The sequence below is a fragment of the Puma concolor genome, chromosome B2 (assembly GCF_028749965.1).
Source record: "Puma concolor isolate L17-30 chromosome B2, mPumCon1.1.hap2, whole genome shotgun sequence".
Classification (NCBI taxonomy): domain Eukaryota; kingdom Metazoa; phylum Chordata; class Mammalia; order Carnivora; family Felidae; genus Puma; species Puma concolor.
The window spans coordinates 132,272,482-132,298,131 of NC_141671.1; the positions used below are offsets into that span (position 1 = coordinate 132,272,482).

The following is a 25,650-nucleotide window of genomic DNA, read 5'->3' on the forward strand; positions in this document are numbered from 1 at the left end:
TCTTTAATATTCTGGTTAACCCATTCATTCTTTAGTGGGATGTTCTTTAACCTCCATGCCTTTGAGGACTTCCAAATTTTTCTTGTGGTTGAATTCAAGTTTCATAGCATTGTGATCTGAAAATATGCATGGTATGATCTCAGTCTTTTTGTATCTGTTGAGAGCTGATTTGTGACCCAGTATGTGATCTGTTCTGGAGAATGTTCCATGTGTACTCAAAAAGAATGTGTATTCTGCTGCTTTCTAAGTCTTTTCTTTTAATACAAGGTTTATAATAGTAGTTGAGTGTTTATAAAGCTGTTATTTAAGTTAATTACTCTTTGATAAAGAGGGTAAATTACCTGTCTTGGTATTGTCAGTCTTTAACAATTAATACTATTGTTTGATTTATTTATTTTAATTTCGAAGCAGTGTTTTTTCCTGATGGAAACTTAAAAATGAAAACTTGTGATTATGTAGTGATTATCATTAGATTTTAAACATTAAAAGACTCTTTCAAATATTACCGACTCTGTTAAATATGCAAGTACTTATTTAGCATTGGATTAGATTTATATAGTGTATCATATGTTAGTTTTTTTGTGATTAAAAGGAAAAAGTCATAGCCATAAAAATGTAAATTTTTATTAGGGATAACAAAATGCAATTCATTTAAAAAATTGCATTTAACTTTTAAACTGGCAGCTAATAGCCACAACTATAAAAATAATGATACCACCACCAAGCTGTAAATAGCTTCCAAACCCTCTCTGAAAAATACATAATCTTGTCATCATGAGTTCTAGTCATATTCTCATCTTCTGACAGATGGTTTATATACTTATAAATGTTATTCTTACAACATTTAAAAGATCTAATTAAGGCAGTTCCTTTTTTATATTCATATGACTATTTGTTTCCTTATATCCTTTAAAACTTTTGCTTTGTTTTTTCTAGCTCTCTTTTTATAACTTGGTGCTATATTCAAATATAATACTTATTTTAACAAGCTAACCAAATTTCCATTTTTTCTTGTCTTTCCTAATACTTGTAAAAACTTTCCATTCTCAGTGTCTTGCCTTCTTATTCTTTCTTTCCTATGAATAGAGTAATAGTTGCCACCTAATGTGAATACTATGTCATATAATGATGACTTTCTATCTCCATGGACTACTCAAAGAGAATTATGTGTTTTTTCTTATTTTTGGGGGGTAAAGACACTTTTCTTTCTTTTTTTAAATCTCCATTATGTTGTACAGTGGTCTCTAGCTTTAAAAAAAATCTTTTGTATTAAATTTCTGTAGACTTTTTCATGATGAAAGAAGATAATGTTTAGTTTCAATGTTTTTGAGTTTAATGAAGGAAAAATGTTTATTATCATACTGTCAAAGAATCTTTGGTATTGGACAATGTACATATCACTATTGACACTCATTTAAAAATATATATTAATTTTTAGGAACATTTTTGTGTGTGGTATATTTAGTCAGGATATCCAAAGCAAATATATACTGTTCTAATTGGATAATTTTTGTCAATGTTTTTCAATAATGTATTCTTTTAGGCTAAAAGGAGTGAGTAAGCAGGTGATGGAATATAGAAAAAGACTAGATGATATTATCTGTTGGTTATCAAAGACTGAGAGTGCTGTGCAAAAGAGATCAACTACTGAGCTGGAAGAAAACCTGCAAGAATTAACAGTAAGTGGTTTATTTGTCTCTATATTTGCCAATGCTTTTTGGTGCATGAACATTTATGCTAAAAATAAGAGGTTGCATGACTGAAGAAGAAAAGGGGAAGAAACTTTGTTCTTTGTGGTAAATGTGGTGAACTTTAGAGGAATTTTTTTTAAGAGCAGCTATAATTTTGTTCTTGCAGAGGTAAGGTTTCACTCATAGAAAAGTGACAGATCATGTGGTCTCAGTATTAGACCAAAGATTTTTAGGGTATTTTAAACAGACTTCAACATTTTGGAATACAATAATACTGTAAAGTGTAGTTCTTTGCTGTTAGATTTAGAAGATAGTTACTGATAACTATCTTTAAAACTGAGTTTTTTAAGAAAATTCTAAATGACTTAGGAGCAACTCATCACAGCTTACTATATAGGCTTCTCATCATGATTGTATTAATCAAATGTCCTTTGTTGATCCACAACTAACAAGAATTTTTTATAGTTATATATGTATGCAATATGTAAAAATATGTAAAGATGAATATATATAAATGTATCCAAATATCCATACTTTTTTATATCTATACATTTTATATATTTTGTGTTAAGAATTAAAATACTGATGGGGCGCCTGGGTGGCGCAGTCGGTTAAGCGTCCGACTTCAGCCAGGTCACGATCTCGCGGTCTGGGAGTTCGAGCCCCGCGTCAGGCTCTGGGCTGATGGCTCGGAGCCTGGAGCCTGTTTCCGATTCTGTGTCTCCCTCTCTCTCTGCCCCTCCCCCGTTCAAGCTCTGTCTCTCTCTGTCCCAAAAATAAATAAACGTTGAAAAAAAAAATAAAAAAATAAAATAAAAAAATAAAATACTGTTGCAAAACAATAAGATTAATGTGCTCATATTTTTATTAAAAAAAAAAAAGAAATTGTTAGGGGCGCCTGGGTGGCTCAGTCGGGTGAACGTCCGACTTCGGCTCAGGTCATGATCTCGTGGTTCATGAGTTCAAGCCCCGCGTCAGCTCTGTGCTGACAGCTTGGAGCCTGGAGCTGCTTCAGATTCTGTGTCTCCCTCTCTCTCAGCCCTTCTCCCGCTTGCCCTCTCTCTTAAAAATAAATAAACATTAAAAAGAAGATTTAAAAGAAATTGTGCATGTTGAAACACACATGTGCATGCATCTAAGTATGCCTAAAAGGATGCCCCCTAATTGGATGAAACATTTTGCTTAAGGAGTATGATTGAGGCATTTTGGGAAAGGAACTTTTAATATAATGAAAAATATGTGGCAAACAATTACTAAGTTTTCTTCTTGTTAGACAAATATCTAACAAAATTGTTCCTGTTTTACCTAAAAATTTCAGTAGTTTTCTTGGAACATTTCACTTTGTAAACAATTTGGGGGCTGTCACAAAGAGTGCGATGGTATATTAGGTTAGGTAGAGATAAGGTAGAGATGAATGCATAAGGTGTTCCTGTGGTTTCTTTCTTTCTTTCTTTTTTTTTTTTTGGCGTTTGATTAGAAAAGACATTATCTTCATTATCTAAGAACAGAATGTGAAACTACCAATGTAAATATGATATAATTTGACCCTGTTAAGAGATGGGGGTAAAGAGGGCCAAAGCACAAGGGCATACAAATGCACCCTGAAAATGTGTGTTCATTCCCATATCAGTTACAGTCTGTTAATATAAGTTCAGAGGCTCCTGGTGGTTCAGTTGGTTAAGTATCCAACTCTTAGTTTTGGCTCAGGTTGTGATCTCCCAGTTTGTGAGTTCAAACCCTGCATCAGACTCTGCGCTGACAGTGTGGAGCCTGCTTAGGATTCTCTCTCTCTCTCTCTCTCTCTCTCTCTCTCTTTCTCCTTCTCTCTGCTCCTCCCCCACCCTCTCAAAATAAACTTAAAAAACCAAACAGTTTGTTAATATAAGTTCAGGCTTTTATAAGTTTGTTTTCTAAGAAAATAAAAGAAATTAGAAATCCACATTTCTTTTTTTTTTTAATGTTTATTTATTTCTGAGACAGAGAGAGGCAGAGCATGAGCGGGGGAGAGGCAGAGAGAGAGGGGGACACAGAATCCGAAGCAGGCTCCAGGCTCTGAGCTGTCAGCACAGAGCCCGATGCGGGGCTCGAACTCACAGACCATGAGATCATGACCTGAGCCGAAGCCGGACGCTTAACCGACTGAGCCACACAGGCGCCCTGAGAAATCCACATTTCTAAGAATATTACCGAAAGAGACTTCTGATACAGTAGTTGAACTTTCCTCGGTATGACAACTTTCTTATGACACTCTCTTCTGACTCCTTTAGGACTTAACCCGGGAGATGGACATCCAAGCTGAAAAACTCAAATGGCTGAATAGAACTGAGTTGGAAGTGCTTTCAGATAAAAGTCTGAGCTTACATGAAAGACAAAAAATTTCAGAAAGCTTAAGAACTGTAAATTCAACGTGGAATAAGGTGTGCATTAAGAATTACTGTGATCCCTTTCTCATGTTTATTGATTTTGTTGTCAAGGAAGTGGGATTATATAACTGTTCTGCTTTTAAAAAGCATACCCAAACATGGGCACGTTTTACTAATGCTTACCAATGTTTGTAATTACTGTTTTTTTTCATCTGTCATGGACAGAAACATATTCTCAGAGAATACTTTTTATTTTACATGGGATATTTTGGTCTAGGGATTTTGGGGTATATACTACATCAAATAATGAATGTTTATTAGAATTAGAAAATAAAATACCATATAAAGTTGTAAATTGTAGATCTTAAAATAGCATCCTGATGTTGCACATGACTTTTCACCTATGTAGGTTTATTTTTAATGATTTTATTCAATCCATTAATTATTTTTAATGATTTATTCTTTTATTCATATATTTACTGGGCTCCAGGCAGAGTATGTGCTAGCCTAGTATATACTAGAAATGACTAAGCTAAGGTCTTTCCCCTCATGTCATTACTTTTTTTGCAGTTAAAACAAATTAAAGGCAGATAAAGTCATAGATTCTATTTATTTTACCCTGGTACATACCATATCAGAGTGTGAGGTCTGTCTGAGACACTGAATGGATGTGTCTCTGCCCCTGGTTTGGATAGATCCCATATCAGTCAATTTTACCCTTCTGGATCCCCTTAAAATGATAGCCATCATTCTATATCTAATGATGCAGGTGCTTTATTGACCTAAATTCTCTAGTTGAGAATTATACCTTGATGAGTCACTGTTACTGATAACTCACACATGTATATCTCTGGCCTTGACCTCTCTCTATGCTCTAGGCTTCCATGTACAATGACCTGTTCAGTATGTTCATTTGGCTGTCCAATGGGTATCTCATACTAACATACAAAATTGAGCTCCTGATCTCCACCTCCTCCCTGTGCTTTACTGTACTTCTCCCACCTCATTTACTGGTAATTACTCATTATTGTTTGGTCAGAATCTTTGGAGTCGGTCTTATGAGTTACATCTTAATTTTAAAAGCTCCAAAACTTGGAGTCACCATTATCAGCTTCTCCTTCAAAATACGTATCTATTTGATAGATGGTTTCCTGGACGGCCAGATTGCTAGATACATGATAAAGCAAATGTAGCAAAATTATAACAATTATAGGTGTTGGGTAGCATGCTGGGTATTCCCTGTACTTTTTTTTCAACTTGTTTTTTAGGTTTGAAGAATGTCATAAATTTGAATGCTTTTCCCTAACCCCATTGCTACGAACTAGTTCTAAGCCACCATCATCTCTTGTCTTGCTTACTACAACGGACTCCTCACTGGAGTCCCTGCTTTCTCCTCTGCCCTTTGCCAATCTCTTCTCAACAAAACAGGGAAGTATTTGTTTAAACATAATTCCAATCAAGTAACTCCTCTGAGCAAAGCCCACTGATGGTTTTCCATCTCACTCGGAATAAAGGCTGCTTCTTACTGTGACTTGTTAGGCCCCTCATGTTCTGGCTTCTTCTTTTCTCTCTGACTTCATCTTCCCGTCTCTCTCCCTTACACTACTCTCCAGACATGTTGGCCCTGTGTCAAACATGCCAGGCACAGCTTTTGCATATTCAGTCAGAGCACACATATGTATTTAACACAAAGGATGTCAGTAGATACTGTGTGGAAGAGGACACAGTGGTTAATTTGGGAGCACTGTGTTAGATAAAGCCAAAAGTTCCTTTATCACTTCACGTTGATTTTACTCTACTTAGGTGAATTATGAGTGTCCAAGGTCAGACAGTACTTACTGTGGAGAGAATTTCAATAAATGTACTTTGGGAAATACTAACCTGGGGCATTTCATTCATTCATGTATTTATTCACTCAGTAGTTTTGACTGGACTCTTGGTGTATGCCAGGCACCATTTTAAGAACTAGGAATATAGCAAAGAGTATGACACTGCTTCTAACCCAAAGAGTTTATTGTTGGTGAGACAAGTAGTCAAATACTTACAACATAGAGGTATCCATGGGGACACAAAGATAGTGCACCTACCTGGCTTTGGGAAGTAATCATGGAAGATTTGGTGGAGATCATATCCATGCTAATTTAGAAAGAATGAATAAGTATGGGTAGATGAAGAATGGGAGAAGGAGCATCACAGGGAGAAGAATCAAAAAAGTGGAAGGGTCTACAGGGGACAGGGAATGAGCACAGTGCATTTGGGTCCTGGAAGTAGCTCAGTGTGCAGCAGGAGAAGAATAAGAGATGCTTGCAGACCCAGATCCTAGAGGCCTCATCATGCCTCAACAAGGAATTCGAGCTCCATCTTGAGAACACTTCATCGCCTTGAGAGCAGTGGATGGGTTTTAATCAGGAGAAAGTCACATCTTGAAAAATCACTCTAGCTTCACTTTAGAGATGGATGGCGTGATCCTAGCAATGGTTGGCCTTAGGATAATATCAGGATATCAAGTAACTCCTCTGAGCAAAGACCAGTGTCCAGATCAGAATCACTGATCTGGAAAGATCAGTTAGAGTCATTAGATCACCTTGGGAAGGGGGTGGCAGGGAAATGGGTGATGAATTCAGATTTGGACATGTCTGAATATCCAATTGACAGAATGAGCTGGACTGAAGATACATTTTTCGGAGTTGTCAGCCTGTTAAAACTCCACATGATAAATGAAACCATTAGAAACCAGAACTCAGGGAGAGAAGCCAGGGTCAAGGGTAGGAAGACCAAAAAAACCTACCCTATAGAGTGTCAGTATTTGATGGACGGGCAGAGGAGAATGAGCTGGTGAAGGATGCTTAGAAGATCGATCAGAGAGGTAGGTGTAAAGTCAGGATTGCAGAATATTAACAGTATTCCGGGGAGGGGAGGGGACAACATTAAATGTTACAAAGGACTAGGACAGCTAAGGACTGGAGGGTACTCTTGACAGTAATGTCAGTAAAGTGGGGGCTTTGGCAAGACTGCAGTGGATGTGAGGGTGGAGACAGAAGCTCAGGCGTTGAGGGGGAAGAAAAGCAGCAGAACTATCACTTAGAATAACACTTCCTCTTTCAAAAATATAATCATCTTTATTTATATAGTATTCTTCTCTTTGTTTGGCCTGATGCTGTAGATATGCAGAGAAGTGCCTACCACATTGAAGGAACGCATCCAGGAACCCAGTTCTGTGTCTCAGACAAGAATGGCTGGTAAGATACAGTTTATTTCTTAACAAAAAAATTTTTTATAGGCATAACAAAATTTTATAATTTTAAGCATCCTATGGGAGTTAGAAAAACTTACTTAAAAACACAGTGCAGTGGTGACTTATTATTCTACTTTTCAGTTACTTGAAAAGAATGTCTTTTTTAAAACAAGATATATTTCACTGTCCAGCATGTGCAAGGCATTCCTTGCCATGGTAGCTGAGACTTATTTCCTGGGACTGGAGTGGGATCTGGGCCTCCACAGAGGCTGCTGAAGGCCAGGGGAGAACAAGGTGAGGAAATTGAGGAATAGTTTTCTGGAGATGTGCAGTCTTTTCAGGACATCAGCCACAACCTGCTGTGTTAACATATTCTGGGGTCGTATAATTAGACACTGATCAGGACTGGAAACAGAAAGTTTGAATATTCTTGGAACCAGGTGGGAGATGGGGATTTAGAAGAGTTCTCCATCCCAGTGAAGATACGCACTGACAAGTGCTGATCACTGAGATTTGGAGAAAGAAGAGTCTGGTCACTGGTTATTTCCTTCTCTCCTTGTCCAGAGTAGAGGGTGGGCTACTGCACAGAGGTCACCCCAGTCACTGCTCATCACTGCCTTGCAGGCTCATTGAAACCATCTCACCCTGCTCTGCCTCTGCCGAGTCACCAGGCAAACCCCCAAGTGTGATTAACCCTAACTTTCCACTTACTCTGTGCCAGCTGTGGTGGTGCTGCTGATTCTCCCCTTCCTCCTCTTCTTCCACTCCCCCCACCACTCCCCTCCCCTCCTTTTCCTCCTCTCTCTCTTCCTGCCTTCTTCCCTTCCTTTGTATTCCTCCACCCTGCCTCACGCATCCTCCTTCTCTTCCTCCCCCTCCTCCCTCCTCCCCTCCTCTCCTCTGTCCCCTCCACCTTCTGTTTCTCCTTAGGATTCTGGAAAAGTATGAGTGGTGAAACTTTTAAGAAAACTTATTTGAAATCGCAGGCTTGTTGAGGGCCCAGTTTGTGTTGTGTTCTACTTGTATTTCCCAGTACCTTACACAAGAAGTACCTGGGGCCTGGTCGGTCCATTGATTACATTCAAAACACTTGAATTAACATTTGAGTATTGCTGCCTTGCAAATACAAACTCAACCCCATAAGGACAGGAAACAGACTTGATGCATTTTAGGAAAGGGCAATAGGCTATCTTACCTTTTTAAATGTCCTTATGACAAAGGAACAGAGAAAGTTTTCATACACAACATTTTAATACACATTTAGTAGAAGAGCTAATAGCAGAAGTACACCTTCCAGTAGGTGGGCAGTTCATTCTTAATAAGACATTCGTCCCTGGAACAGGTATGAGACCTGAAATTTATTTCAGTGTGTCCCTCTCGTCCTACATGGTGTTTTTTTTTAACTCCATTTCTTCTTCTTTTTATTATATTCAAAAAATAAAATTAACCATTTCAATGTGAACAATCCAGTGACATTTGGATTGACATGTGAATACATTCACAGTATTGTGCAACCACCACCTCTGTCTGGTTCCAAAATACTTCCATCATTCCAAAGTAAAATCTCTTACTCATTTAGCTGTTTCTCCCCATTCCATTCTACCCCCAGGCAGTGGCAACCACCAATCGCTGTGTCTCCATGGATCATCTATTCTGGGTATTTCTCATAAACGGAATCAGACTGTGTTTCTTTCACTTGGCATGTTGTTTTCGTGGTTCATCCATGCCAGCTTCCCTTGCTGACCACGCTCGTGGGTACTCAGCACTCACAGACAATCCTACTGCACTTTCTTCTGAGCTCCCCTGGCTGCCCATCTCTCCACTCATGACCTCTTCTCATTTTTAAAAGATGAAATACGTTTTGCCCAACAAGATCTTCTTTTTCCCATCAGAGAGAATCCCTGTACGTAGGTTTCTCTACATCTGTGCTCACAAACTGTGCGTGCTTCCCACTTCCCTGGAGGATTTATCTCTCTTCTTTCTGAGATCACGTCCTCCCCTTGTGCTTTGCATCACATCTTCTCTTGGCTTTTTACTTACCCTCTTTCTCTCTTCTTTACTGGACCATTCTTGCTGGCATACGTTTTGATGCATACAGCTCTGGTCAGTGCATTTTCAACGACATGTAGTACTCCATGCACAGATCCACTGCAGTCCTCAGAACCCTCTCCTTTAGTATGCTCACTGGTCCCATGGCTTTAGCCACTTTTTAACTTTGGATAGCCTGGCCAGTGCTTAGGCCAATACACTTGAAGTCACCCTTGACTTTTCTCTGGAGTTAAGATCTAATTATTCAGCAAATTGTCATCCCCATGTCTCATCCCAACTACTTCCCTGGTCTTGAACACCCTCATCTTTCATCTGTTACAGGAATAATCTCCTAACTCACTGTCCTGATTCTCTTCTTGCCTTACCACTCTTCCATAATCTATTCTGCTAGCAGCTAAGTCATGCTTTACAAACATAGGTTTCATTGTGTCCCTTGTGGCTCATAATCTTGTTATATCTTTTGTCATCCATAAATGAGTGCTAAAGTCTTACCTGGTCCAGAAGACCGTGTGTGATCTGCCTGCTGCCCCCCTTTCTAATCGCATTTCTTACCACTTTTCCCTTTGTTTGTTCTATTTCAAACACATTGGTCTGCTTGCTATTGCTAACATGCTGAGAACATTTCCATTTATGGCTCGTGTGCTTGCTGCTGCTTCTTTCCTTCTTCTTCCAGGGCCCTTCTTTCAGATACCTGCCTGATTCACACACTCCATTCAGTTCTTTCCTCAGATGCTACCTCAGGCCTTTCCTGACCCTGACCACCATTTCTCAAATACATCCCATCTCTCTCCCATCTTCTTGCATTAGTTTTACTTCACAACATCTGTCTATTCCACTAGCGTGCAGGCCCCCCGAGGGCAGGACCTTTGTCTCGCACATACTCCCATACTCGTAGCATCTAGAACAGTGCTTGCACGTAGTAGGTCCCTCTGAGGTCCTTGGTGATTTGAAACGATGGGTGAATATTGAGGTTGTTTCAGTGTTTTGAAAGCAACAGTGAGGATTGGGCAGAATGTTACGTGAGGTATTCTCTAGGGTCTGTCGTGGTAGAATTGCTGGGTCATAGAAGATGAACAACTTCTACTTCACTAGATGTTGTCTAGACAGCCTGTTCCGGTTCACACTGCCGCCAGCCACGGGAGGGCTCTCATTGTTTTACATGTTACTGCCACTTCAGCATTATATTCTCGGGACTCCTTTACACTTTTAAAAATTATTGAAGACACTCAAAGTGGGAGTTATGTTTATAAATATTTACCTAATTAAAAAACCCAGAAATTTGAAGCATTACTTATTAATTTGTCTAAAATAGCAATAATGAATCTATTATGTTAGCAAAAACAGCATGTTTTTGTAAATATTAATATTATAAACTAATTTTTCCAAGACAAAAACAAATTGAACTACAGAGTGACATTGCTTTACACTTTTGAAAATCCTTCGTTTCTGGATCTGAGAGGACATCTGGATTCTCATTGCCACTTCTGCGATTAGTTTGTTGTGGAGCCACACGTGATGCATGTAGTCTTGAGTGCAAAACCCCTCTACACTCAGGAAGGAATGACTGTGAAAAGGCAAATCACTTATGATAATCCTAATTTGGAAGGGTTTCTGGGCACCCAGAGCTCCCCAGACGTTATGTTGTGAACCTGTGACAGATAGAGATCGGGCATTTCATTTCAGTTTGCATTTTTTTCAGTTGCCTGTGTGATTGAGCCTTTTTCATGTTTATTTCTTTCTTGCTTCCTCTTTTGTAGATTGTCTGATTGATACTTTTGGAGTTTAAAAAATTATTTTGGGAGTGCCTGGGTGGCTCAGTCGGTTAAGAGTCCCGACTCTTGATTTTTGGCTCGGGTCATGATCTCACAGTTGGTGGGATAGAGCCTTGTGTGGGGCTCTGCACTGCTTGGGATTCTCTCTCCTCTCTCTGCTTCTCCCCTGCTCCTATGGTGCATGCATGTGTATGCGTGCACTCTTTCTCAAAATAAACTATTTTGGTTACGAATTCCTTGTTTAGAGTGTACATTGCAAATATCCTGTCCCTTAGTCTGTGGCTTTTTTTTTTAATGTTTATTTATTTTTGAGAGACAGAGACACAGAGCATGAGTGGAGGAGTGACAGAGAGAGAGGGAGACACAGAATCCGAAGCAGGCTCCATGCTCTGAGCTGTAAGCATAGAGCCCAACGTGGGGCTCAAACCCACAAACTGTGAGATCATGACCTGAGCTGAAGTCGGATGCTTAACTGACTGAGCCACCCAGGTGCCTCTATGGCTTCTAATATTTTTATTAGTGGTGCTATTTTCAGAATTCTTAAACATTAATGGTCTATCAATAGCTTCCCCTTTTTGTGTGTTTTTAGAGCATTTTTAGTACTCTAAAATTGGAAAGCTTCTTTTTTTTATATTTTCAACTGATGGTTGTACAGTTTTGATTTTCATATTCAGGTTCTTAATCCACCAAGAACTAATTTCCCCAAGGTGCATGTGAGGTCAAATTCTGTCCCATCATCTCTTCGCTCCAGCCATGGGTGTCCACTCTTGCCAGCATAGCATCATTTATTGGCCAGTAAATTCCTCCTCATTGATCTTTAATGCAGTCTCTGCCAAGGTCAGGTTTCTCTGCCACCTATGCACTGTGGCTCGTCTCTTCCAGTGGTCTCTTTGGATGTCTGGGTCCATAAAATACTGAGTTAATCATTAATTATTAGCTAAGTGATACAACTAAATATCTGGTAGGGCATAACCCCCCACCTGTTTTGACTGTGGTCCTTTTCTTTTTTTTATTTCTTTTCTTTTTTTTATTAAAATTTTTTTTAATGTTTATCTTTGAAGGAAAGAGAGAGCGTGAGTGGGGGAGGGGCAGAGAGAGAGGGAGACACAGAATCTGAAACAGACTCCAGGCTCTGAGCTGTCAACACAGAGCCTGACAGGAGGCTCGAACCCACAAAACGCGAGATCATGACCTGAGCTGAAGTTGGTCGCCCAACTGGCTGAGCCACCCAGGCACCCAACTGTGGTCCTTTTCTATATTGATTTAAAAATCTGATTGTGAATATATGATTTTGCCAAGTTACACGTAGACTTGTTGGGATTTTTATTAGAATTATGCTTAATGTATAGATTGACTATTTTTTTTTTAGAAAAAAATTTAAGCCTCATCTAATATACCGTATGCTAACGTGGATTTCAGATGGAGCTAATAGTTAATTCTTTTATCAACACTAAAGAAAAATAATAACCAACCTCTCATTATTAAAAACAAAGCAAGACGGGATGCCTGGGTGGCTCAGTCGGTTGAGCGTCTGACTTCGGCTCAGGTCATGATCTCACAGTTTGTGAGTTCGAACCCCTCATCGGGCTCTGTGCTGACAGCTCAGAGCCTGGAGCCTGCTTTGGATTCTGTGTCTCCCTCTGTCTGCCCCTTCCGTGCTCATGGTCTGACTGTCTCTGTCTCTCAAAAATGAATAAACATTAAAAAAAAAAATTAAAAACAAAGCAAGACAAAAACAGAAAAGCAAACAAAAAATAGAGAAAATATTTATCAAATCTTTGGAAAAGACAAGAGTGTAACTGTAAACGTTCTGGGAAAACAATCCCCCAAGACAAATTTATGGATTTGATAAAAAAAAATTGAATCCTGAAGTAGAAACATTGCTTTCAGCAACATGGCAAATGTTCATCTTTCCTATAAAAAGAATTCATCTAAACTGATAAGGAAGCAGATAAAGAACACAGTTATAAATTATCCCATATTTTAGTAAACATAAAAAAATACTTGCATTCATTGACAGTCAAAGAAGCATTAAATGAAGACAATGGTGAAAGATATATTTATCCATTGAAATAGGATATTGTTGGTGTGGACATAGGATTTTTGTCAGTTCCATACACTGCTGCTAGAAGTCTAAATTTCTAACCATTTTTTTTTATGTTTATTCATTTTTGAGAGAGACAGAGTGCAAGCTGGGGAGGGACAGAGAGAGAGGGAGACACAGAATCCAAAGCAGGTTCCAGGCTCTGAGCTGTCAGCACAGAATATGATGTAGTACTTGTACTCACGAATTGTGAGATCATGACTTGAGCTGAACTCGGACGCTTAACCAACTGAGCCACCCAGGTGCCCCTAAATTTCTAACTTTTAAGCAAAACAATTTGGCAGTAAGTCTTAGATACATTAAACTTTTTCATATTTTCTGATCTCGTAATTCTACTTTGGGAAATTTATACTAAGGTGGTAATCACAAATGTGCAAAAATACATAAAAAGATAACCCTTGCAAGTTCTTTTTTAAAGTAAAATTTCAGGAGCAATTTAAGTATCCAGCTGCAGAAGGGTTAACTAAAAGTTAGTGAATATATTCTGTGTAGATAGTGAATATATATACTAAGTACATAGTGTTGTACTTAGTATGTATATTTTCTCTTATATACATATATACATACATAAGAATATATACTTATGTAGATCAGTACATGAGTAAGTATTCATGATGAGTTTGTAGCTGGGGCCCAGAGGTGCTTCACCTGGTTCTGGTGGTCCCAGACAGACCAGGTTTGGCCACTTGCGACTGATAGAATCCAAAGGCAGAGAGAGGAGTGGTGGAGAAAAAAGAAAGGAATTTCTTTCAGTAAGGCCAATACCGGGAAGACCGCGGACTAGTATCTCGAAGAGTTTCCAAAGTGCTGAAAATATGTCTAGGTTTAGGTAAGGAAAAGGTGGGACAAGGGTCAGTGATTATGTGCAGGTGGGCGGTGAAGGTCAGGTCCATCATTGTCCTGGAGTCCATCACATGGGGTCTTGCTGGCTCAGGGCATTCCTTGTTGCTTGAGGGGTACTTTCGGTTCCCCTCTTGGGATGCTTTGCCTGCAGGGTCTTTTGCCTGAGTTCAGAGATAAGCTGGAAAGAAGAACTTAGTCAATGAGAAAGTTTGAAGTAAAAAGGGAAGTACTCAAAGACTTCTTTCAGTTTTATTAAGAATGACTAATACTATAAAGTTAATTGGAAAAGAATAGAAAATTAGAATAAATTGACTTTACAAATTGAGGCAAACATCTTGACAAAATAAAGTAGCAGTCCTAATTTTCCTATAGTTGATTTACTTTTTATTTTATTTTCTCTTGGTGTCAGTGTGAGTTCCTTCTAACTTACTGCTGCCCTAGACTATTGTGGGACAGTTTAATTGGCTTTATGGCTACCACGGACATATGGATTCGACAGGAAATACCACTGTCATTTTTAGGATGAAAAAATAAAAACGTCTTACAGTTTTTTTTTACTTAAACTAAATTTTATGTAAACACACACACAAATCACCACTAGGCCACCACAGTCAGAATCTCCTGTTGATGTATTAATACTTTGCCACATTTTTAAATTTCAGCTCATCCTAATGTCCAAAAGGTGGTGCTAGAATCATCTGCGTCCGATATTCCTGTTCTGTCTCCTCGTACTTCGGAAATTTCAATTCCTGCTGATCTGGATAAAACCATAACAGAACTAGCTGACTGGCTGGTCCTGATCGACCAGATGTTGAAATCCAACATTGTCACTGTCGGGGATGTAGAAGAGATCAATAAGACAGTTTCCCGAATGAAAGTAAGTACATAATGTAAAGGCTTGTCATGGAAATACCACACACAGAAGCAGACAAGATCTGTTTGGAGCTCCTTTGTTTGTCCTAAACCCTGGGAGAATGAGCTTTAAAAAACTCTCTATCTGTCAAACAGCCATGCTGTTTGGCTAGCTCCAAAGAGAAAATTGTTTCTTGCATTTTTAGTGTTTTTGTAAGATGAGGTTTACCAACTTGAAGTGTAGACTCAGTGTATTTTATTTGTATTTAAATTTTTTTTTTAATATTTATTTTGAAAGGGAGAGAGAGAGAGTGCACATGTACTCATGGAAGCATGTGGGGAAAGGGCAGAGAGAGAGAGAGAGAGGAAGAGAGAGAATTCCAAGCAGGTTCTGCACTGTCAGTCCAGAGCCCCATGTGGGGCTCAATCTCACAAACTGTGAGATCATAATCTGAGCCAAAATCAAGAGTTGGACGCTTAACTGACTGAGCCATCCAGCCACGCCTGGACTCAGTGTATTTTAAAATCTAAAACTGATACCTTAAAGGGAGACACATCAATACAAATGTAAACTAGTGTTAGATTTAATGCCTACTGTGATGTAGGATATTTTCCTAAAGCCCCTTTTTACTTTATATTTTGTAATGAGCTTCTGACTTCAGAAGTGAGAATCTCATGCCTAGAAATTTGTTACCATGCATATACCATCTAACATAAATTTTCAGTATTCATAGTGTGCTAGTTTCTGGGCTGTGTGTTATATAGGGATACTGAAAAGGACATACCAGGTAGAAATTGGCAATGTACCATAAAATAATAACAATAGCTATTGCTAACTTTTATTAGGTGCTTAAAATGTGCTGGGCAGTTTAGGAAGTATTTCACATGTATCATCTCCTTCACTTTTTTAACAGTCTTTTGAGGTAGGTATTGATTTTATCCCCAGACTACAAATATGTCCAAAGTGAGGCGGAGGCACTGGGTACACGTAAGTAGAGACGTTGCTCCAGCAAGGCAGAATCTGATAGAAGCCATAGCATAGCTATAAGCCACCTGTTAGGGGAGCCAGGATGAGGAAGGAGATTACTTCACAATGGTGGAAAACGTACTGTGTGGGATTTTGACATCTGGAGATAAAGTAAATGGCATTCCTGATACAGGGAACAGAGTGAATAAGGACATGAGGTAGGGGAGCGTGAGGGACATTGGGTCAACATTGGTGCAGGAAAGAAGTGTAGTGGGCGGTCAGATAGCAAAGGCAGGTTCAAGTTCACTTTGGGAGCGAGCTCCTAGACCGTGCAAAGCCCGTTGGGCTTTTGGTCTGTGAGCAGTTCTTTTTACCCCTTTTCTTTTTCTTTTTTAATTGTGGCTGAGGACTGATGATAATAGAGTGCTGCTTTGGTAAGAAGACTGGGATGTTCTTAGTGCTTAGGATAAATTGGAGGCAAGAGATACTTAAAGCAAGCACAAGAGCCCTTTCCAAGTGGCTAAGATGATGCTATTGCAATTAACGGAAATAAGGAATAGAAGAAATGGAACGTGGATGAGGGTTTGATTGATTTAGTTTCAGATATGTTGTGTTGAGAGGTTCTTAGGCCAATTAGAAGGAAATAATCAGCATTCATTGAAATGTTTCTCTGGGATTCAGGATTAGAAGTTGTGCATAATCCATTTCAAGATAATATTTGACACTATCAGGCTAATTGAAATCTGAAAAATTAGTGAATTTATAAAGAGGAAGAGCTGGGAGAGAATCTTTGCCACACTATTTGTACTTACTGGAAATTGTGTTTTCTAATCTTTATGGCTTTTTTTTGTTCTAGGTTGGGAACACTATATTCCTCATATTTTAAACCTTTTGCCCCTATTTATCAGTACTGAGATAAATCCCCTGCAGCAGCATTTTTCACGTCTGCATGCATTTAATTCGCAGTTATCCCAATAGCCTTTTTTTACTGTCTCACCCCAGCCCTGCAGGTGACATTAGTTTATATTCATATCTGATGTAGGACAGATATGCAGGGTATCATCAACAGAAGTCCCTGCTAATGTTTTCAGACCATATTTTTTTCATAGGGATTTTCTTCACTGAATCTGCTCAGACTTCATATAGCTGAGCTGTACGATTTTTATTATTTATTTTTGTGAAAACTACAACACAGACAGAGAGTTAAGTGCTTTGCCAAGCGACCTAGATGATAAGTGGCAGAGCTGAGATTTAAACCCAGGACCCTTGCCTTCCAACCTCTCTTTCTCTGCTAGACTGCTTGCTGATGCCTCGCTGTAGGAGGAAAACGACAATTCTGATGTCAGCACGCTGGTTTTGCTTTGTTAGTAGTGCTCTTATGGTACGGCTTATGACCTATCTTAATAATCATGCGTTCTTAACAGATCACGAAGGCTGACTTAGAGCAACGCCATCCTCAGCTTGATTGTGTTTTCACATTGGCACAGAATTTGAAAAATAAAGCTTCTAGTTCAGATGTGAGAACAGCAATCACAGAAAAATGTAAGTTTTTTTTTTAAATGATATATTACCCACTTTCCCTGAAAATGGTAACACACACACATACACATTTTCATGGATTATTTACCCAGAAATTAATATTATTTGATATTTGATAGTATTTATTAAATATTATAGTTTTGCTTCCATTTTTATTTTTTGTGAACATTATTATGATTCCCTTATGAATTCCTTAAAGTGTTAACCTTATCAATGTTCTAAACATTTATTTCTTAATGTTTATTTATTTTGAGAGAGAGAGAGAGAGAGCAGGGGAGGGGCAGAGAGAGAGGGAGAAAGAGGATCACAAGCGGGCTTTGTGCTGTCAGTGCAGAGCCCATGTGGGGCTCGAACTCATGAAGCATGAGATCATGACCTGAGCCGAAATCAAGAGTCAGACACTTAACCGACCGAACCGCCCAGGCACCCCTAACCTTATTACTTTTAATTACTGGCACATTGGATTTTGTTCCTTTTATAAGTTAGGATTTCTTTTAAAGGAATCAAAAAAGAAAAGTTAGAGAAAACCATCAGAATGCAAAACCATGCTTTCATTATAATTTATTTAGTAAAACCAGATCTTGCTTTGTCTCTTTAACTCCTCTTCTTCAAATGCATTCCAAAAAGAATTTATTGAGCAACCACCATGTACCTGTGGGCCGTTTACTAATTTGGGAATAATTTAGTTAAAAGCAAAATAAAACAAAACAAAAAATAAACATACAAACACCACAGCAAAGATCCCTGTTTCATTTGCTTTCTGGCTTAAAATAAGCATCTGTGAAATCTGTAGAGCATATAAAACAGTCTAAATTCTCAAGAATGTCATGTAGGGATAGTCACTGTCTGCTTTCATCATCCCCTCTCCCATACCACCTTCCACCCACTGTAACTATTCCATATTGTAGATATTCTTTAAAACATCCTGGAAGTTCCTAGTCTCCTTGCCTTTATTCACATTATTACTATTATTTTTTTCCTCTCGGCCTTTTCTTCCCCAGTGAAATTCTATGCAGCAGCTAAAATGTCACCCCCTATGTGATGTCTTCCCTACCCTCTGGTAGTCCCTGGAGAACTGTATTTTCTATCTTTAGTTTCTGCTGTGGCCTTTTGCCTGATAATGTCCTTGTAGATCTCACAATTATTTTAATTCTCTCTCCTTTCCATAGACAGTAAATATTCATCTTTCTGGCCCTGGGCCTCCTACAGTGTTCAATACAAAGTAAGGACTTCATAAATATTTGGGGCAGAACATAAACTGAAAGTTACTTTATTACCTTGTCTAATATTTTCTGAGGCAAAGCAAGTCAACGCTTCCTCCCATGAAAAGTGTGTTTTGAATTCAAAATAAACGTGGCTGCGGCAACATTATTGGAACAGAGGAGTTAGCAGAGAACTTTGTCACAGTGTTGGTTTATTTTTACTGCATAAGCCATTTTCTTTCTTTCTCCATGTTTGTTTGTTTGTTTGTTTGTTTGTTTTTTCTTTTTTTTCCCAATTGATGGATTGCTCAGGTCTCTGTTGAAACTCTGGAGTGATCTCGTTTCCTATCACGTGGCAGGAGAGCTTCTCTGCTTCAGTGACCCCAAACTATTTACAAAGTCTTCTCCATTTTGCTTTATCCACATCTTATGTTTCCCCCACCCCCTCCTATTTGTCCACTGTTTCTTTTAAGGTTGTTTGACAAGACTTTTCTCTTTCTGAGTAGCTTCCCTTTCTAATTTAACTCCCTCTCTTTGTTTTTTTCTCCTTTTTTTTAATTTGCATAGAGCCTACATGATCTTTGTCATTATTCATTCTATGGAAAAAAAAAAGCTCAGTAGGAGTGTACTGCCTATAATAACCTGCTTTTAACACTTATTCACAAAGAATAGAACAATTTGCTTAATGATAAACCTGTGATATTTGCTGTCACTTGATGTCTTTCATGTTATTTGTTCACTATTAAAGGATTCTATTAGTAATAGAGTTGATCATAAGTACTTTATGTAACTTTTTAACTGACAAGTAGAACATTATGATGAATTTGTTCTCTCTTGAAGTAAAAAACTTAGGCAATTTATTTAAACTGTTAAAGAAGACAGCTTAAAACAGATAATTTCATTGAACAATTTTTAGAAATTATTAAACGTAAGTATAATTTCCAGTTTTCTGAACACTATTAAAAATGATAGCTCTTATGGCTTGCTGTAACCCTGTTATCCCAAGAAATTTTACCAGAAGGTCCCATTATGCCTTAACTGCAATATTATTTTGTGGTTAAGCTCTTGTAGGCCTGGTATTTAACCAGAGTGCTCTGCACTCTGTGTGACATCCAAAGCATCTTCTAGACATTTTTGATGTCCCACCTACTTACGATCAATGGGTTGTTGAAGTTATTCGAAGCTACTGTTTACTAGTGCCTCAGTTCAAGGTCATGAACTACCCATAAAGTAATTCATCAAAAGTTTGTTTCATTAGATCTCTCTTTCCTTAGTCCCTTGTTAAAAATGAGAAGAGGAGAGAGGGTAGGGGAGAAAAAGGGTGGAGAACAGACAGAGGAGAAAAAGAAATAGAAAGAGATATTAAAAAAGAAAGAGGACAAGATCTAGTGTCAATTTTGTTATGGTAAAGAGCTACTGGGGACATAGAACTTGAATCTAATTTGCTCTTGGTGTTTTCTTGAACATATAAAAATACTTTCTTTCATGCTACAGTAAAACAAATATGAAAAGTATTCTTAAATAGATTATTTCCTTTCAAAATCCTGACAGCCTTAGAGCATCTCCTTTGAAGATGACAAGTGACTACATCTGTGTCTTACAGTTCTGTCATAGAGTATTGTTAAACTCTACCTTTATTAAACCAGATTCTGTGAATATAAATTAGATAGGAATTTACTTTCTTTAAAATTTTTGGTTTATCCATTTAAAATAGTTGTTATTTTTATTGTGAGCTATTTCAGTGCATTAAAAATAGAATTTATTTATTTTATTTATTTTTAAACAAAAGTTTTTAATGTTTTTATTTATTCTTTTTTTATTTAAAAAAATTTTTTTTAATGTTTATTTATTTTTGAGACAGAAACAGAGCATGAATGGGGGGAGGGCCAGAGAGAGAGGGAGACACAGAATCAGAAGCAGGCTCCAGGTTCTGAGCTGTCAGCACAGAGCCTGATGCAGGGCTTGAACTCATGGACTGCAAGATCACGGCCTGAGCCAAAGTCGGACGCTTAACCGACTGAGCCACCCAGGCGCCCCTGTTTTTATTTATTCTTGAGAGAGAGAGAGAGACAGAGCGTGAGCAAGGAAGGGGCAGAGAGGTAGACGCAGAATCCAAAGCAGGCTCCAGGCTCTGAGCTGTCAGCTCAGAGCCCAACGTGGGGCTCGAACTCACAAGCCATGAGATCATGACCTGAGCTGAAGTTGGACGTTCAACCAACTGAGCCACCCAGGCACCCCATTTAAAATAGAATTTAGAGGGGCACCTGGGTGTCTTAGTCGGTTAAGCGTCCAACTCTTGATTTTGGCTCAGGTCATGATCTCACAGTTTGTGAGTTCGAGCCCTTCATCGGGCTCTGAGCTGACAGAGTGGAGCCTGCTTGGGATTCCCTCTGTCTGCCCCTCCCCAGCTGTCTTTCTCTCTCTCTCTCTCTCTCTCTCAAAATAAATTTAGAAAAAGATTTAAAAATAAATAAGTAAATAAATAAATAAAATAGAATTTAGGGGCACCTGGGTGCCTCAGTCGGTTGTGTCTGACTCTTGATATTGGTTCAGGTCATGATCTCATGGTTCATGGGATTGAGCCCTACATTGGGCTCTGTGCTGACAGTGTGGAGCCTGCTTGGGATTCTCTCTCTCTCTCTCTCTCTGCCCCTCCCTCACTCTCTCTGTCTCTCTCAAAAATAAATAAATAAACTTAAAAAAATTCCCCTAAGATGTATGTACCAATTTGCCTTCTTTTTCTTTTCTATTTATAACCTTACTTATGATAGACTTGGTATCAGGTATTTTTCCCCTTTACTGAAAGTTACTTTCTGGGATTATTTTTATAATGTCTCCTCCAGTGGAAAAGGTCAAGAACCAGTGGGATAGCACTCAGCATGGTGTCGAGTTAAGACAGCAGCAGCTGGAGGACATGATTATCGACAGTCTTCAGTGGGATGATCACAGGGAAGAAACCGAGGAGCTCATGAGAAAATATGAGGCTCGACTCTACATTCTCCAACAAGCTCGAAGGGATCCACTCATCAAGCAAATTTCTGATAATCAAGTGAGACTCATAGATTTTTTTTTTTTTTGCATTATCAGTTTGTTGGATGCACTTTTTTGTTCCATCATGAACTGTAATTTTGGGGACCCTTGTCATGATGTTTTCACAAGTGCTTAGAATATACATCTAAATTTATATTAAAAAATTTGACCAGGAAGGTTTTTGAAAAAAATTGGAAGGCATAACAGATAGAAATGTACCTGTATGCCAGATTTATCTCTCACTGATTCTTTGCAAATGGAACACAACCATGAACCAGCATCTAGAAAGATAGGAACCCTCCTCCTTTTACTCCCTTCCATGTCTACCCTGAAGGTTATTTTTATTTATGAAATTCTCTGAGATCTTCATTTGAGGCTACCATAGTGACCAAATCAGGTAACAAGTGTAGTTTCTTTCAGTACCTTTATAACCAACTGTTTTATCTATATCATAAGAATAGGTGACTTTTTGTGATTGGTTTGAATATAAAGTTGACAACATCGAACATTAATGGTATTTTTAAAGTGCTATTTTGTATTCTCTCTATAATTATAGAAAATATTTGGGGCACCTGGGTAGCTCAGTGTGTTAAGTGTCCACCTCTTGGTTTTGGTTCAGGTCATGATTTCACTGTTTGTGAGGTCAAGCCCTGCATCAGACTCTGCACTAATAGCCTGGAACCTGCTTGGGATTCTCTCTCTCCCTCTCTCTGCCCCTCCCCCCCACTCACGCCTACTCCCTCTCTCTCTCAAAAATAAGTAAATAAACATTTTTAAAAAAGAAAATATTCTTGGATTGGAGGTTATAGGTGTTAGGTTATATTTTGGTATAATGTTTCTTTGCCCTTCAGGTAACTTAAGATGACAGTGTACATTTGTGAAGAATATAATAAAGATATAATAAAGAATATGTGGGAAAGAAAATATAAAACCTGAGAACATGTATTTATTCTTCACACTTGTAGACTTTCCACAGTTACAATTTAGAAGTCAAGTGGCTGGGTGTCCTGATTTTGTGGATGGTTTTGTGTGTTTATGATATCTGCAGATTATTTTAATTAAATGACTCAAGTATAATAGTCAGCAAAGCTGACTGAAATAAAATAAAAAGTGATACCAATGCTTCAATCAGCAGATATTAAAAATATTCCTTTCTAAACAATAGTGTGGCTCTTTTCTGCTTCAACTTTAGGGTGATTTTTTTTGCCAGTTGCTATAAAAAGCATTATAGGAACATTCCTCTGTCATTGGATTTCATGGGGAGTATCTAGATCCGGGGGTTCTGAGAGGTGGAAACCCAGTGCATGTGGACACACTCTGCATCCGTGTAGTTATTTAAGCAACTCTCAGTAAACCTCGCTTGACTCCTTGATCCACCCAAGCAGTTAACTTTGTCAACACACAGAGTGATCCAGGGGCACAGAAGACTTCCATGTTGTTGGCCCTTTTCATTTCTGCCAGTATGTAGAAGAACTCTATAGTAAGTTTATTCCTGTATGATTCACGTTGCTATAAGGATCAGGTATATAGCAGAACAAATGGAAAAGATAAATGGTTTGAGGAAGTAAAATATCTCAGAGAAGAAAAAAAGAGAGTCTTGTAATATCATCTGCTATGTACTTGATCATTTCCTAGACATTTGCCTTTTCACTTCCAGAATTACTTTTAATTAAGCTTATGTTCAAGAGTTTGTCTCATAATTTGCTTTTTTCTTTTGATGTTTGTGTCTAAAACATGTCAAAACCTACGGGGAGGATGAGTGTTTAGGTAATACTAGTTACCGAGTGACCAAGGCTAATCATTACACCTACAATTACACCTTAGATATTGCTTCAAGAACTGGATCCTGGCGATGGTATTGTAATGGCATTCGATAATGTCCTGCAGAAGCTGCTGGAGGAATATGGTAGTGATGACACCAGGAATGTGAAGGAAACCACCGAGTACTTAAAAACATCATGGATCAACCTCAAACAAAGGTAACACTAAGGGTCTGGCAGGTAAATGCATGTAGAGGTGAGAATTTAGTTGCTTTGGCTTTCTCATGGAAACATGCCAAATATGGGACTACTAGAAGTATATCTTATTACTTTTAACAAATTTTTGTACTGTGCCGAGTTACTATTTTCACACTTAGTACAGAAGGTATATTTATACATTATCTACTTGAATTTCTGCAATGGGGTTCTCCTTGAGTGAGGCTAAACCTTGCCATAGATCATTTTATGTGCTCTGATTTTCCTTGGCCTCCCAGCATTACCTGGAATACATCCTGTAGTACTCTGGTGGTAAGGACCAGTTCGGTATTTACAGATGCATTAGGGTAATATCACCCCTAATTGTAATTAGAATAGTGCACTCTTTGGCCAGGTCATCCTCAGTTGAGGCTGAGAACACACGGATCCAACACCAGGCTTCTGAAACATGCTATGTATATTTAGGGCTTCAGCTAATCTATTTTCATTCCATTACTCTGTCAAGCCAGTATATTTGGAACAATCTAAAATAGCATATGTGTTTATAAGAGAGATTTTCCTGTCAGTTGAACACCTAGGGTCTGAGGAACTGTAAGCAGTGGTTAGAGTCTCTTTAAGATAGCATACTTATATTGATCATCAGGAAAAAGCATTTACTTCCTGCATGGTACTGGGAATGCCTGTGTCTAATAAAATTATGCTCTCACACACATCTTTATATATTCAAATACAACCAACTGCCTGAAAGCTAATTTGTATCAAAACACATTTTATTTTGCAGTGAGTAAAATGGATGATATTAGAACACCTTATGATACAAGTTATTGGTAATAAAGTATGGCCAAGCATTTAATAACAGTTTGACGTGGAGGTGTTTTATGCATTTTTACAATGTCATTTTTGGAGTCTTCAAAGTAGATTTTTAGGAAACTCAAAGTAAAGAATTAAAAGGCAGTATATGAGTGTGAATATATATGTTGCTACGCATACCTAGGATTCTGGAGGAAATAAGACTAAGATAGCAGATACAAAACTTCAGAGTAGTTAAAGCCGAAGATAGCTATAACGCTGCCCTTTCTAGCATTTTAGTACATCTGTTGTCTTTTGTTGTAATTGGTTACTTGGATATAGTAAGGATCCCAAAAGTAGGGCAGGGAAGAGGGTGAATTAAAAACAACTATAGGATAAATAAGTCCTGGGGACTGCATGGCATCCATAGTTAACCATACTGTATATTCAAATATTATTCGAATGTATATTCGAATGTTATGTATGTTTGCATATTACCAAGTAGGTTTTAAGAGTTCTCAGCACAAGAACAAAAAAATGTGTAACCCTGTGTGGTGATAGATGTTAATTAAATTTACTGTGTTAATCATTTTGCAATATATACTTGCATCAAATTACTATGGTTTATACCTTAGGGTGCTTTCCTAAAACTAACGCAATATGATATGTCAATTATATCTCAATTTAAAAACCCAGCTTTAACACTAAGATAGTCCTTAAGCATACTTTATCTGTGTGTCTCCAAAAATCCATATGTAAGAATTATGACTTTGTTTTTGTTGTAAACGATACCAAAAACACTGATCACTTAGGAATGTGAAGCCTGCTTTATTTAGCACCTCCAATTCTTTTTTTTTTTTTTTTTGCTTTTACTTTGTAAATATTTTAAGACAGCCTACAGCAGTAGTTAGATTAGATGGAAGAGGCAATTAAAAATGAATTATATTCCAAGGTGATCTTTCATTTATCAGAGCTAAGACAAGCACAGTGTTCCAATTTTATGGTAGTTACAAGTCATTGTCCTTATTGTATTTTCTTACTGCATTTTGGAGGGAAATACATCAATATTAATATTTAGACACGATTTAGGTATATTACTATCTATAAAGCAGGGAAAATACAACAAAACTGTAGCTCACAGGATCCTTTCCTGAGTGACAGCTGGGGTTTCTATGTATTTCTAGAATTTTCCCTTCTAAACAGTGATACTTACAGTTTTTAACTGTTTTAATTGGAGA

General features: G+C 38.1%; 1 protein-coding gene across 1 annotated transcript in view; it reads left to right on the forward strand.

Moving 5' to 3' along the window:
• UTRN (utrophin) overlaps positions 1–25,650 on the forward strand; it is a 469,064-nt gene that overhangs the window by 188,429 nt on the left and 254,985 nt on the right. The window contains 7 exon segments of the mRNA XM_086708068.1: positions 1,544–1,679; positions 3,959–4,108; positions 7,218–7,293; positions 14,720–14,934; positions 17,301–17,418; positions 21,461–21,666; positions 23,472–23,626. Coding sequence (XP_086564194.1) covers positions 1,544–1,679; positions 3,959–4,108; positions 7,218–7,293; positions 14,720–14,934; positions 17,301–17,418; positions 21,461–21,666; positions 23,472–23,626 — 1,056 coding nt within the window.